Source organism: Ambystoma mexicanum, chromosome 1p, assembly GCF_040938575.1.
Source record: "Ambystoma mexicanum isolate Mex_15411 chromosome 1p, UKY_AmexF1_1, whole genome shotgun sequence".
Classification (NCBI taxonomy): domain Eukaryota; kingdom Metazoa; phylum Chordata; class Amphibia; order Caudata; family Ambystomatidae; genus Ambystoma; species Ambystoma mexicanum.
This window is the reverse complement of record NC_090921.1, coordinates 27,340,333-27,356,997: the sequence shown is the minus strand read 5'-3', so window position 1 is coordinate 27,356,997 and position 16,665 is coordinate 27,340,333. Positions and strand designations below refer to the sequence as shown.

The 16,665-nt window shown below is 50.3% G+C and overlaps 1 protein-coding gene across 1 annotated transcript in view; it reads right to left on the bottom strand.

Annotated features, from left to right (window-relative positions):
- The window catches only part of LOC138581058 (uncharacterized), a 471,910-nt gene that overhangs the window by 181,922 nt on the left and 273,323 nt on the right, over positions 1-16,665 (bottom strand). Inside the window, 1 exon segment of the mRNA XM_069652139.1 lies at positions 1,948-2,074. Coding sequence (XP_069508240.1) covers positions 1,948-2,074 — 127 coding nt within the window.

Below are 16,665 nucleotides of genomic sequence, written 5' to 3'. Positions count from 1 at the left end.
GAGGTGTGATGAAGTGTAAAGTCGCTCAGAAGGAGAAAGGGGGACAAGATAGTGAGAAGTAGCAGGAGGAGAGAATCTTAGTCATTGTAAAAGATAAGACGCCAGCCGGGTGGTCTGCAGAGGACACGAAAGGAAAGGAGGACTAGTTTAGAGAAAGAGCAGAAGGGGTACTTGAAGGAAGGACATGAAGGTAGATGAGGAGGAGATGAAAGAGTCCAGGAGCAGTGATCAAGGATTCCAATACCGCCACCCTTGCCAAAGAGAACAGATGGAGGTAGAGGATTTAGAGGGAGTGATCCAGGTGTCAGTGAGACAGAGGCCATGAAGGTTGAAGCAGAAAGAGATCAAGAGTACAATGAGATTTATTACATAAAAAACGTGCATGCCAAAGACCTATTAAGACAACTGTAAGAGGAGCAAAAGCAATGGTAGGATAACCAAGATTAGACGGGTAACTGCCAAGCAAGCCCCTGGATGCCATTCAAAGGACTGGAATAAACATTCCATAGAAGTTAGGGGGTCTTATACACCAGATGAGAGATGAGATGAAAATGAAGACCTTTGGAGGGTTTAGACTCCTATCGGAAGACCAGATGCTTCATTTTTATAGCCCGGGTCTAGAAGGAAGGATGTGGTGGTAAAGGGCCCAGAGTAGAGCTTGGAATGTGTGTACAAGTTATTGAGTGAGACAGCATTTTCCAAAAGTGCAATACATTACTTGACTACAGATAACACTAAATGCGACTATATTGTTTCTAGCATTTCCTAAATGTTTAACTTTATGCGCACATTGGATGGATGTCTCTTACTCTCGTGCAAAGGTGAATACTCAATTCTACTCTCTGGAATTTGGATGTACTCTTCAAATCTCAAAATGGGGAGTAAATTACTCCCACCTCAAAATCCTATCTGGAGCACTGAGGAGAGGGGGTGTATTGTACCTTATATTCCCCCTTTTCAATATGTCCATACCGTGTCTCTGTTAAGTGCTTTTCATATATTCACACTTGGTGTTCTTTCCAATATGTCCCGGTGTCTCCTCTGCTTCTGGGTGGACTTGCCGGTCTTCGTTGGCATGGATTCTCGCTCCCGCAGTCTGCAAATGAAGGATCTCAGCCTGTTTTCACCTCACGGTCGCCTTCTCTTCATTTTCCAGTTCCCTGCCGCTTCTGCTGGACACGCCTGCTTTCCTTACAGCTTCGGTAAGCGATGTACTGCTTTTCTCGTCTGCAAATGCCCAGGAGTCCCTCACAAGCTCCTGGTGTTCCTGCAATGGTCCTTTACTCTGCAACCTCTTTCTCAGTCTGCAAGCCGCTCTGTTTCTCCATGCTGGTTCAGTCTCTTGGTTCCTCGTTCCTCAAAGCGAGCTTTAGTACTCACTAGCCAGTCTCCACAGCAGCGGTGAATGTCTCTCTCCAACACTGTGCACACTTGACTGGCTCTCCCTCCCCGCCAGGATCATATTCACAACTGCATGCATCACCCACAAAGCAGTCTCAAACGGAACACCAAGTTATTTGGTGGCTAAACTCCACACCACTGGAGGCTCTCGCACCTCACATAGCAAAGCAATCAAAAGGTTGGAGTCAAAGCTAGCCCTCAAAGAGAAGACTCACAGGCAGTCCTCCTGCCATGTCTGACCATCTGGAAGTCAATTCCGGTAGAGGCGCGAAATACTTACCCTCCTCTACTTCCACTAAACAGTAAAAATGTGGCTCTTTCAACAATACCTTTTGGACGAATAAAAAGCCCTCGACCAACAATACTGTGCTACTATTTAAAATGCCATGCCGAAATTCTGGCGCAAAACTGCAGAAAAGCGCTCTCTGCTGCTCTTTAGTGAGGATAGTGCTATAAGCAATACAATTAAAAAACATTACTTTTCAAGAGGTCCTTGAAATGCTGTCATTATAAACTCGGGACAGAAAACTGAAATTTAATCTGTACCTGAGGTTGAGCCTTGAACAGTCTCTCTTTTCTCTGGATCCTCGTGTTCATTGGCAAAGGTTTCCCTGTCCATGTCTTCAAAGGGTGAACTTTCGGGACATTCAGTGTTCAACTCGTTCATGGGGTTCTGATAATAGCAGGTAGAGAGTCACTCCCTTTCAATTTGCACAGGGTGACACCAGTCCCGGTGATCGCGAGCAGATGGCTCTGTGCCCACTTCAATCTTTACCCATTCTACGGCATCATGATGATATGGGGCAGATGGCTGATCTCGTTCAACCGTCCCCTGCTCCATCAGGTCCTTGTGATCCCTGGGAGAAGACTCCTCCGATAGTTGGATCTTTACTCAGTCCATGGAGCCCTGTGGACTCTTGGTTAAGGGTTCCTCGCCTCCCGCAGTCTTCACATATCTCATGGTATCCTCCTACTTCTCAGCCATTGTCCCCTACTTCAATCTTCACCCAGTTCATGGGCCCCTCACAATGTCCTGCATAAAGTTCCCCCCCGAGTCACTCTTCACCAGGTCCACGATTCCTGCAAACCCAATGCAGATTCCTTAAGCTTCACGGAGCCCACGGATTGCTGCAGTTTCCATGACGAGTGAGTTATCTTCTAAAATATGTGCTTGATTGCTAAATATCGATTTCATCATCAATCCAAATGAATGTGATCCTTCATGTGAGAGAGAAGAGAAGGAGAGCAGTCAGCACACATGCCCACTTTCCCTCTACTCCTGAATCTGCCCGTCCGCAGGATGCAATGCCATCTGACTGTAGACTGAAACTAAATGTCTACACGAGGGACCAGTGCAGCCATACATCAAGGTCCCCTCTCATACAGGGGCACCATCAGCCCCCACATGGTGTACAGGACCAGCTTCAAGGGAGGTTCCTTCTCCACATTTAATGCAGAGTATGGAGGGGCACAGGGAGGGGGGATCGAGGCTGGGAGAATCGGGAGGGAAATGGTGACGACGGGTGACCTCCAGTTAGTTTTTGCGCTAGCTGATATAGATTGCGTCCATGTCTTTACAACACAGCAATGTCTGTGCTGCATCCACTGCACGGGTCCCTATTGCATGTTTAGTGATCCTGCAACTCCTAGCCCATGGCCTTCCTTCGCATCAGCCCCCACACCACCCCTATCATTAGAAGGGGATGCCCCTGTGCCCCCAGGTCTCCCTCACACATCTCTCGGCTCTGCTCTGACCTTCCGGCTCAGCCCCTTCTCCACTTCCCCACCATCCCCCGACACGGACCGTTGCAGTGCCACCGTTAGCGGCATGGTAAAGACCTCCACTACTACATTGGCGAGGTTAGAACCAACGCTGACAATGTGGTGCAGACCTATCTCTGGTTAAAGGGACGATGACCACACATGCAGCAATCTCTATGTGGATGGACAGAGCACTCACATACAGGCTCACTGTCGCCAAAGCTGTCAAGTGGAGCCAAGTATCCCTCAAGAAGCTGCGTCTCCCTAGAGGACGGTGACGCCTGTCGCTACAATTCAATTATTTCACCCTACATATATCTCATTTTTGATGTTATCAAACTAAGTTTAAAGGCGCATGTGCTAACCCGCCATATAGGATTACATTTTTTAAGAAAACCATAGTAATTAAATCATTTTTTGCAAAAAAAGGGAGATACTCTGTATCGCCTTCATAAAAGCGGTCTCATCCCAGGGATCCTCTATGGCCTGGGAAGGACACCTTACGGCTGCACTGCCTGGAAGCCCTCCTTGGGAAGGACACCTTACAGCCGCACGGCCTGGAAGCCCTCCTTGGGAAAGACACCTTACGGCTGCACGGCCTGGAAGCCCTCCTTGGGAAGGACACCTTACGGCTGCACGGCCTAGAAGCCCTCCTTGAGAAGGACACCTTACGGCTGCACGGCCTGGAAGCCCTCCTTGGGAAGGACACCTTACGGTTGCACGGCCTGGAAGCCCTTACGGCTGCACGGCCTAGAAGCCCTCCTTGGGAAGGAAACCTTACGGCCGCACGGCCTGAAAGCCCTCCTTGGGAAGGACACCTTACGGCCGCACGGCCTGAAAGCCCTCCTTGGGAAGGACACCTTACGGCCGCACGGCCTGAAAGCCCTCCTTGGGAAGGACACCTTACAGCTGCATGGCCTGGAAGCCCTCCTTGGGAAGGACACCTTACGGCCGTACGGCCTGGAAGCCCTGCACGGCCTGGAAGCCCTCCTTGGGAAGGACACCTTACAGCTGCACGGCCTAGAAGCCCTCCTTGGGAAGGACACCTTACAGCTGCATGGCCTGGAAACCTTCCTTGCCTAGAAGCCTTCCTTGAGAAGGAAACCTTCCGGCTGCATGGCCTGGAAGGAAAAATCTGGCCAAATGTTTTGGGGTTACCAAAGTGTGTGCCGATAGAGGTTCTATGCTGTGAGCTTGGCCTTACTAGATTACTGACTTCCTGGAGGATGGCTGGGAGCTCATTCTACTTAAGAGTCTAGCTCAAAATCATTATTAAAATATTTTATGGTCATGGCTAATGGAAGAAGCATTGGCAAAACCAATAGTTTTGGCATTAGATTCTTGGAAGATACTTAGCTGATGAGTATCTAAATTGTAATTTAGGGCCTGGCTCAAAATGTTGTTAGTAACTGGAAGCAACAATAGTTCGGCAAAGTGCCAATTATATGAGAACACAGCAAAAATCCTAATATAAGATGGAGAGCACCATTAACGTACAGAACAAAAAGGATGTCAGAAAAAGTAATATATTTAACAAAATTGCTCATTTTTAATACAAATAAGTGTAATAACGTCTCTCCAGACAAAGCCACGACTAAGTTTCAGCATGCTTAGTTAACAAGCATTGCCAATAGCAACAGTTTCACCTTTTTCCAAAAGGCAATTGGCTGGTATTGCCGTAGCAATATTAACTGCCCATTGATAGTAGCAGGTGCAAATGGGTGCGAGTACCGGGGCATCTAACAGCCGTGCCTGGCAAACGCCCAATGCATACTTACTGAAACAGTTGGCTATGCCAATGCGTGTTTTTAACAGGACTTCAGTGAAGGAGCAGTGCTTTTACAACTCCAATTAAGCATGAACGTAATGCAAGTTCGATTGCAAAGTTTAATGGTGAGGCTTAATTAAAGCCAGACAACATAGCTCCCGGGAGGAGGTGTTTTGGGTGGGAGGGGTGTAGCATTTTACATGCAAGCATTGCAGAGGAGGAGGTATGTGGAATCTGGAAGATTGAGGTTGGGAGTTATGAGCAGTTGGCATTAATAGATCTGGGGATATATGTAATAAAATATATCACAACTACAATCAACGTGTTGGAGAATCTTTCAAAGGGACAGGAGCTGAGTGGGAATGCCCATCAGGATTGGCATGGCCATGGGCAGTGAATGGGTGAGCAAATAACCAAACAACACCTACAGGCTTTGTTGAGAAGCATTGTCAATGGCAACAGTTTAAGCTTTTCAGGGCGTTGAAGACATGCCAGGGTGGTGCCGACATGGCAGTGCCCACACTGGCGATAGAGAACTATTCTGCAGATTCACACCATGCCAGCGTCACTGGGTGTAGAGTTCCCATCTCTGCTATCCCTCAACAACCTCACCATCCTTCAGCTCCTCAGTCTGAATGAGTTCCTAAACATCTGGAACCGATTTGCTAAAGTGCAGCGCAGGTGTGCACGACAAGGGGTAACAGCACGACAAGGGGTAACAACACGATAAGGGGTAACAGCAGTGTTTCAAAACAGGCACCCCAATCACACATTTCTGCCATTTTGTAATAAAACGCCAAATTCATACATTTTCACTAACTGCGTGAGAACTAAGGCTGAAGCACAAAAACTTAAAGTTATCAAGAATTTCTTGGTACCTACAAAAAAATACAATTTAAATGCCTAACCAATTCCCATTGGTGACGTTGTACTATATAAGTACCTTTAAAATAACATAAAATGTGCTCTATGCCATGTTTTAATGCAAAACATTAGACCACATTTTATTTAAGTACAATGCAAGTTAAGCATCCAAACAACAAACACTTATTACAGCCAAGCAGGGGTTTTATACCAAAATTGTACTCAAAGCACTTATAAAATGTGGCTTTACAAATGACCCGTGGCACAGATTGGTTTTAAAACCGCCCCACATAAACATGAATTAAATCTAAACCATGCAAGAAATCAACACAATGCTGAGAAGGAGCGTTTCTTATATCCAAGGGAGGCTGTATTCTGTACAAGAGTCTAATTTTACAAAGTTTAAACATCAAAATGGCAACATGCAACCTGCCATACAAAGCACCCGCCATCCCACACAAAAGTGAAGCTACCACGCTCCCTCTCCTCCCACCACCCGCCACTCCACACAGAAGTGGAGCTACCACACTCCCTATCCTTCCACCACACTACACAGAAGTGAAGCTACCACACTCCCTCTCCTCCCACCACCCCACACAGAAGTGAAGCTACCACACTCCCTCTCCTCCCACCACCCCACACAGAAGTGAAGCTACCACACTCCTTCTCCTCCCACCTCCCGCCACCCCACACAGAGGTGAAGCTACCACACTCCCTCTCTTCCCACCACCCGCCACAGAAGTGAAGCTACCACACTCCCTGTCCTCCCACCACCCTCCATCGCACACAGAAGTGAAGCTACCACACTCCCTCTCCTTCCACCACACTACACAGAAGTGAAGCTACCACACTCCCTCTCCTCCCACCACCCCACACACTCCTCCTCCTCCCACCACCCCACACAGAAGTGAAGCTACCACACTCCCTCTCCTCCCACCACCCCACACAGAAGTGAAGCTACCACACTCCCTCTCCTCCCACCACCCGCCACCCCACACAGAGGTGAAGCTACCACACTCCCTCTCCTCCCACCACCCGCCACCCCACACAGAAGTGAAGCTACCACACTCCCTCTCCTCCCACCACCCGCCATCGCACACAGAAGTGAAGCTACCACACTCCCTCTCCTCCCACCACCCGCCACCCCACACAGAAGTGAAGCTACCACACTCCCTCTCCTCCCGCCACCCCACACAGAAGTGAAGCTACGACACTCCCTCTCCTCCCACCACCCCACACAGAAGTGAAGCTACCACACTCCCTCTCCTCCTACCACCCACCACAGAAGTGAAGCTTCCACACTCCCTCTCCTCCCACAGAAGTGAAGCTACCACACTCCCTCTCCTTCCACCACCCCACACAGAAGTGAATACTCCCTCTCCTCCCACCACCCCACACAGAAGTGAAGCTACCACACTCCCTCTCCTCCCGCCACCCCACACAGAAGTGAAGCTACCACAATCCCTCTCCTCCCGCCACCCCACACAGAAGTGAAGCTACCACACTCCCTCTCCTCCCGCTACCCCACACAGAAGTGAAGCTACCACACTCCCTCTCCTCCCGCCACCCCACACAGAAGTGAAGCTATCACACTCCCTCTCCTCCCACCACCCCACACAGAAGTGAAGCTACCACACTCCCTCTCCTCCTGCCACCCCACACAGAAGTGAAGCTATCACACTCCCTCTCCTCCCACCACCCCACACAGAAGTGAAGCCACCACCCTTCCTCTCCTCCCGCCACCCCACACAGAAGTGAAGCCACCACACTCCCTCTCCTCCCGCCACCCCACACAGAAGTGAAGCTACCACACTCCCTCTCCTCCCACCACCCCACACAGAAGTGAAGCTACCACACTCCCTCTCCTCCCACCACCCCACACAGAAGTGAAGCTACCATACTTCCTCTCCTCCCACCACCCACACAGAAGTGAAGCTACCACACTCCCTCTCCTCCCACCACCCACACAGAAGTGAAGCTACCACTCTCCCTCTCCTCCCACTAACAACCCATTTGCTTGAGCGCTTGGAGAACATGGCAGCAGTTAACAGCATAAATCAAAATAACAAAACATGTTTATTGGTCATTAGCAGTGTAAATATGATATGTGTCATTTATAACGCACCTGTACACAAGTGTTTCTAGGGGCGAGTGCATACTAAGTGTACGCGTGTGCAGGGTTGATCTCAAGCTTAGGCAGCACCCATCTACCCCCATCCCCAAGCATAGTGGATTCAATAAATTGGTCAGAACAGCTAGAAAACAGACATGTTCTTAATGTACTGGATAGACAAAGCTTCCCAGTGGAGGGGACCTTATGGCTGCGCCCATGTTAAAAAGGGCCCAGTCTTTTCATGCTGCCACACGTTAGTAAGTGCACGGTTCGTGCTTGTGCTGCTGGAGCGCGTGGGGACCGCACTCCGTCTAAACTCTATGGAATAAAGACGCGAACTCTGAGCTCTTTCTAAGGACCTTCTTTATTCACTCTCCAAACACCAACAGACTTTCTCTCCCCCCGCCCCCCAAGTCCCGCTGGGACCAAAACACAGGGTCACTGACATGATATGGCATTTATAGTGCGCCTATACACGAGGCAAAGTGGGGGTGGGGGGCAGCAGAAGGAAAACAGACAACAATCCTACTAGGCCAGGTGTCACTCAGATCGTGCAAGTGTGTGGGAAGGGGGCAGGGACAGTGCAATACATGGGAATAGATAATAAGAATAAGTAAAGTAACGGCCATCATGTGGCAAGTGCAAGGTTAAGTGCAGACATCAGGTGTCAAGAGCTGCCTACTTCCTATTCTTCTCTCCTGCCCCACCACAAAGGCCTCTTACTTTCCCACAAACAAATAGACCACGTATTCTACCACAGGCACACATCCCTCCCCCACACAGACACTCCCTCTCCCACAGACACCACCTCGTGCACACTCTACCAAACACACACACATAGCGCCCTCCACGCACAAAGCATCACTTTTCTCTCACACAGCTCCCCACTAATCACCACAGCTCCCCACTAATCACACAGCTCCGCACTGATCTTCATCACACAGCTCCCCACTAATCACACAGCTCCCCACTGATCTTCATCACACCGCTCCCCACTGATCTTCATCACACAGCTCCCCACTAATCACACAGCTCCCCACTGATCTTCATCACACAGCTCCCTACTGATCTTCATCACACTGCTCCCCACTGATCTTCATCACACAGCTCCCCACTAATCACACAGCTCCGCACTAATCTTCATCACACAGCTCCCCACTAATCACAGCTCTGCACTGATCTTCATCACACAGCTCCCCACTGATCTTCATCACACAGCTCCCCACTGATCTTCATCACACAGCTCCCCACTAATCACACAGCTCCCCACTCATCATCATCACACAGCTCCCCACTGATCACACAGCTCCCCACTCATCATCATCACACAGCTCCCCACTAATCACACAGCTCCGCACTGATCTTCATCACACAGCTCCCCACTGATCACACAGCTCCTCACTGATCATCATCACACAGCTCCCCACTAATCACACAGCTCCCCACTAATCACACAGCTCCGCATTGATCTTCATCACACAGCTCCCCACTAATCACACAGCTCCGCACTGATCTTCATCACACAGCTCCCCACTAATCACACAGCTCCCCACTGATCTTCATCACACAGCTCCCCACTGATCATCATCACACAGCTCCCCACTAATCACACAGCTCCCCACTGATCTTCATCACACCGCTCCCCACTGATCTTCATCACACAGCTCCCCACTGATCTTCATCACACAGCTCCGCACTGATCTTCATCACACAGCTCCCCACTAATCACACAGCTCCGCACTGATCTTCATCACACAGCTCCCCACTGATCTTCATCACACAGCTCCCCACTGATCACACAGCTCCCCACTCATCATCATCACACAGCTCCCCACTAATCACACAGCTCCGCACTGATCTTCATCACACAGCTCCCCACTAATCACACAGCTCCGCACTGATCTTCATCACACAGCTCCCCACTAATCACACAGCTCCGCACTGATCTTCATCACACAGCTCCCCACTAATCACACAGCTCCGCACTGATCTTCATCACACAGCTCCCCACTAATCACACAGCTCCCCACTGATCTTCATCACACCGCTCCCCACTGATCTTCATCACACAGCTCCCCACTAATCACACAGCTCCCCACTGATCTTCATCACACAGCTCCCCACTGATCTTCATCACACAGCTCCCCACTAATCACACAGCTCCCCACTGATCTTCATCACACAGCTCCCCACTGATCACACAGCTCCCCACTGATCATCATCACACAGCTCCCCACTAATCACACAGCTCCGCACTGATCTTCATCACACAGCTCCCCACTGATCACACAGCTCCCCACTGATCTTCATCACACCGCTCCCCACTGATCTTCATCACACAGCTCCCCACTAATCATCACACAGCTCGCCACTGATCTTCATCACACAGCTCCCCACTGATCACACAGCTCCCCACTGATCTTCATCACACCGCTCCGCACTGATCTTCATCACACAGCTCCCCACTAATCACACAGCTCCCCACTGATCTTCATCACACAGCTCCCCACTGATCTTCATCACACAGCTCCCCACTAATCACACAGCTCCCCACTGATTTTCATCACACAGCTCCCCACTGATCACACAGCTCCCCACTGATCTTCATCACACAGCTCCGCACTGATCTTCATCACACAGCTCCCCACTAATCACAGCTCCGCACTGATCTTCATCACACAGCTCCCCACTAATCACACAGCTCCGCACTGATCTTCATCACACAGCTCCCCACTAATCACACAGCTCCCCACTGATCTTCATCACACCGCTCCCCACTGATCTTCATCACACAGCTCCCCACTAATCACACAGCTCCCCACTGATCTTCATCACACAGCTCCCCACTGATCACACAGCTCCTCACTGATCTTCATCACACCGCTCCCCACTGATCTTCATCACACAGCTCCCCACTAATCACACAGCTCCGCACTGATCTTCATCACACAGCTCCCCACTAATCACACAGCTCCCCACTGATCTTCATCACACCGCTCCCCACTGATCTTCATCACACAGCTCCCCACTAATCACACAGCTCCCCACTGATCTTCATCACACCGCTCCCCACTGATCTTCATCACACAGCTCCCCACTAATCACACAGCTCCCCACTGATCTTCATCACACAGCTCCCCACTGATCACACAGCTCCCCACTGATCTTCATCACACAGCTCCCCACTGATCTTCATCACACAGCTCCCCACTGATCATCATCACACAGCTCCCCACTGATCTTCATCACACAGCTCCCCACTGATCTTCATCACACAGCTCCCCACTGATCATCATCACACAGCTCCCCACTGATCTTCATCACACAGCTCTCCACTGATCTTCATCACACAGCTCCCCACTAATCACACAGCTCCCCACTGATCTTCATCACACAGCTCCCCACTAATCACACAGCTCCGCACTGATCTTCATCACACCGATCCCCACTGATCTTCATCACACCGCTCCCCACTGATCTTCATCACACAGCTCCGCACTGATCTTCATCACACAGCTCCCCACTAATCACACAGCTCCCCACTAATCACACAGCTCCCCACTGATCTTCATCACACCGCTCCCCACTGATCTTCATCACACAGCTCCCCACTGATCACACAGCTCCCCACTAATCACACAGCTCCCCACTGATAATCATCACACAGCTCCCCACTAATCACACAGCTCCCCACTGATCATCATCACACAGCTCCCCACTGATCTTCATCACACAGCTCTCTGCTGCCCTCACTCCCACAGCACTCCCACAGCCCTCCCCCATACCTCCCAGGCAGCTCCATTGCTACACACCTGACGCCGGGGCCGGGGGCAGCAGCTGGTGCAAGTCTCGTCTCGCGAGAGTTGGCAGATGAGGTCAGAGAATGACGACACTGCAGGCTCGCATGAGACATACACTGCAGTGTCTGGAGCCTGTGCTGCCTCTGCCGTTACTGCCCCGGAAGTACACCAGTGCTTCCTGCTTCCGCTCTCCCAAGAATCGCGAGAGCAGCCGGATAGGCGCGCCCTCTGCTGGAGCATTGCGGGAACTGCAGCCTGATTGGAAGATTGATAACCTGCTTCAGGGTTCAGCAGCTGGAACTCAGGACTCTCTTCAAGACTTTCTTAAATGCCCCAATACCCGCACCACAAGACAATCAGATTATACTGCTCCGAGGAGCCCCACCAGACGGGGGGTTGAAGAAGCTAGAAGCTGTGTATAAAATAGCCCTGCCCTGTAAAATAAAACAAAGACAATCACCTGCATTGGGGCGGATTCTGACCTTTCAACTCACAGTAGAGGCGGTGATGATGTCACAGCGTCATTCACCTTTGGCCCGCCCCCATTTGTAATTTAAACAATTTGTAATGGCTCTTAACACCTGGCTTAATTGCAATGCAAATGGTTTGTCCTTGGGAGGTGATGGTCACATTTTCTAACTGCAAACATGACCTTCACGACCCCAGCAACAAATCTTTAGCACTGGAATGAAGCAGGTGTCAGAGTGTTAGCAGGAAGACTGGAACAGCAGTGGCAGCGGCTAGACTTGCAGGCTCAAAAGAAATCTTGAGTCGCGGGGCCGCCCAGAGAAAGAAAACTGCAGACGACAGCGCTGTGGTGTGTAGATGACCAGTTTAGTTTCAAGAGTGGCTCTGCGGTACGCAGTTTGTCCCGACTTGCTGTCTCCCATGAGTCACACTCCAGGGAACAAACCTGAGCAGGGCAGGGGGTGCATCATTCATGCTGTGGCCTGTTCACCGTCACGTTTCCGGTCACTGTTGCAGTGCGAGGGCTGAGCAGGGCAGCGGTGCACCAATCGTGCCGGGCCCTGTTCACCTGCATGTTTCCGGTCACTGTTGCAGTGCAAGGGCTGAGCAGGACAGGGGGTGCACCATTCGTGCCATGCCCTGTTCACCTTGATGTTTCCGGTCACTGTTGCAGTGCAAGGGCTGAGCAGGGCAGGCGGTGCACCATTTGTGCCATGCCCTGTTCACCTTCATGTTTCAGGTCTTTGTTGCAGTGCGAGGGCTGAGCGGAGCAGGGGGCGCACCATTCGTGCTATGCCTTGTTTGCCTTCATGTTTCAGGTCACTGTTGCAGTGCGAGGTCTGAGCGGAGCAGAGGGTGCACCATTCGTTCCAGGCCCTGTTTACCTTCATGTTTCAGGTCACTGTTGCAGTGCGATGGCTGAGCAGAGCAGGTACGAGGATTGAGCAGATGCTTTAGCCACTACTCGTCCCCATATTCCAGTCGCCAACACCACCACAGTACTTCGATTTTGCCAAGTGTTTACCAGCAGCTTGACTATTTAGAGTAACCTTTGTCTGGCGGTAGTGTGCTTCACCTGATCCACACGTGCAAGTAGGTTGTCTGCTCGAGCTGCACTGGACACACACGTGGACTAGTGGTACTAGCACACTAGGCTACACAGCACTCTTGTACTTAGGACACTCATGCATGTGTGCTCTTAATCGTGCCAGCTGCGGTGGCCTCTTTCCCATCTCAGAAGTGCTGCGTCTGCCTTCCAAACACCACCATCCTTGGACCTATTGAACGCACAATCTCTAGGAGCATGAGGAGAGAGATGGTTGCACATCGATAGGAGCATGATGAGAGAGACGGTCGCGCATCTCTCCGAGCATGATGAGAGAGATGGTCGCGCATCTCTAGGAGCATGAGAGAGATGATCGTGCATCTCTAGGAGTATGATGAGAGAGACGGTTGTGCATCTCTAGGAGCATGATGAGAGAGACGGTCGTGCATCTCTAGGAGCATGATGAGATATGATATGGCATTTATAATGCACCTATACACAAGTGTTTCAAGGCGCGACGAGGCAAGGGAGGGGAACAAAGGGAGGACAGACAACGATCCTACTAGGCCAGGTGTCAGTCAGATCGCGCAAGTGCGAGGCAAGGGGGCAGAGACAGTGCAGTACATGGGAATAGATAAAACAATAAGTAAGTAATGGCCATCATATGGCAAGTGCATGGGTAAGTGCAGACATCAGGTGTAAAGGGCTGGTAGAGGACTGTAGTGATACAGAAACAGTCCCCAAGTGCGGGGGTTGCCAGGTGGGTAGTGCAGGTGTGTGACGCTGGCGGGGGAGCGACCAGAGTCCAAGATCTGAGGGTGTCCAGGTAACTGGCGCAGTTCCAGTAACACCCAGGAGGTCAGGAGAGGAGGAGAAAAAGCAGAGGCAAAGAGAAAGGTTTTGAGGTGCTCCCGGAACCGGAAAGAGACAGTCGCGCACCTCTAGGAGCATGATGAGAGAGACGGTCGCGCATCTCTAGGAGCATGATGAGAGAGACGGTCGCGCATCTCTAGGAGCATGATGAGAGAGTGGGTCGCGCATCTCTAGGTGCATAATGAGAGTGACGGTCGCGCATCTCTAGAAGCATGATGAGAGAGCAAGATAACCCCCAGAGGCAGGTGGGCGATATTTAGTGGAGACGCAGTAGAATTTCATGAAGGTGTGCGTGGACCTCCACGTAGAAGCCCTGCAAATGTACAGCATGGGCACACCAGACAGGAACGCCGTCATCGAAGCGATCGCTCTGGTGGAGTGGGCCCTCACGCAGCCGGGAAGCGGTCGGTTAGCCAACTGATTACAGTGCGTGATGCAGCCGGAGAGCCATCTTGAAATGGAAGCCTTGGACAAGGTCTTTGTGATGTTGAAATAGATTGGAGGGACAGGGCCTCCATGTCCTTGTCCTCTACTCCCTTATCATATGTGTTCTGTGTTGTTTTCTACACAGGTGTCAATGTGGGACTCCTGGCAGTGCAGCTCTTCCTCTTTTTGGTTGTGGTGAACATACCCTTGGGATACCCTTATGGCACCATGGGTGGGCATACAACCCTGTACACCTAGTGTATGTTTTTGGGCACCCGTGTGTGGGCCACAGAGAAGGGTATGGGCTGGTGGCAGCTCCATGCTGAATTTTTAAGGTGCTCAGAGTATCCTCTATTTTGGTATAACCAGACCCTGCCATAGGAATCAGTTGATTCCTAATGGGAGACAAGATGGCCCCTGGGGCCTCTTGGTTTCTATTTATTTATTTATTTATTTATTTATATGTTTATAAAGCGCCGCAGCCCATAGGCATCAGGGCGCTGACAAAGAGACATGGACGACAGTAAGGGAAACAGAACATGTTAATAAATACAGTCAGTCTGTGTTTGACAAATGTGTTTTTTCATTTTTTTCTGATTTTCAGATAGTTGGGCTCGAGTCTAAGGTAGAGTGGGAGTCCGTTCCATTTGGTGGTGGCTCTACTGGGGAAGGCTTGACCTAGACCGCTGTCTTTATTTATGTGTCCGGCTTTAACTAGCCCTTTGTTTTCGGACCTTAATGTCCGACCAGGTACATAAGGGCTGATTTGCTTTTTGAGATATTCCGGGGCAGTTCCGTGTAAACAATGATGGACCAAGGACATTGACTTGAATGTAATTCGGTCTTCAAAAGAAAGCCAATGGAGGGATTTTCTCTCATTGGTGATGTGATCTCTTTTTGATTTGCGATCGTCCTCATGGCATTATTCTGGATGATTTGGCACTGGACCCTAGGATTAGGGAGTTCCTTTAATCTAGCCTGGAGAGTACAATAGCTCTAGCACTAATAGAGCAGTTGTAGAGGAGGTCCCAAGCACGACCCACACTCAAAGCGCCCATTTCGAAGTACCAGGAACGCTCACGCCGAGATACGTGACGTACGATGAGCAAATAAACCAGCAGAGAGCCACAGTAGGGCTCTGCCCGGTACTGATTAGACCGACAGCACCCATTGAAGTACCAACACCAAAGAAACCTTGGACAGTAAGGTACCCATTGAGAAAACCATATTGACAAGTGAGACAGAATGACGATTGTCAAAACGTGATGCCTGAAGAAGCCACAAAAGTCCTAAAAGAGGACGAATGGTGACGTCACAAGTACCCGGACTGACTCGCAGATAAAGAAAACGACGACCTTTGAATGACAGAAAGAGACGAAAGACCATGGATAAGTGACATCCTGAGTTGAAGTTAAAAGGACGATGTCAAGTATAAGAAGCTTATGCCATAAGAGCGATGAAGACATGCAACCAGTTTACACGTGTACATATGCATGGAAACGCAAGAAAGCTGAGGAAATCGTGTGGCTTGCTATGCTTAGTAGGAAATTAGATGCGGCAAGCGCCGCGTATACATATCTACCTCAAAAGGAGCACTTTATATGACTTCTATGTTCACTTTGCAAAAGGGCAGAACCAACCGCATGTTACCAGAGGCCCCAGGAGCGAAGGCCCTCAAACACGGGAATCGGAAGCCAAGGACAGAAACAAAACTCAGAGGCATGAGGCCTGTGCAAAGAAACCAAGGTCCTCTTAAACTGACACAGGCTAATACAATTTATGACATCAAGAGCGGAGTATCCTGTTCAAAGGAGTCGAGATAAGCAGTAGAAGGCACTTGGTGGACAGAAAGCTAAAATCAAATACACAAATTACATGGAGATGGAGACGATTTCACGGTGCCTAAGACACGTGACCTGCCAATCAAGAAGAGTTGGGGCCTTCACACCTACGCGCAGCCTTGAGCCATGCACAGATATCCGAGTTCTCCCAGACAGAGAGGCAGCATTGAGGCCTACAAATTAGAAACTAATTGACACATGGCCACTGGGTCAGTGATGGATGATGGTACTGTTTGGTGGGAGGCTAGGGGAACCGACGGTCACCCTGCACCTGGCTGACCATTCTGCATGCTGCTAGGCAAAGT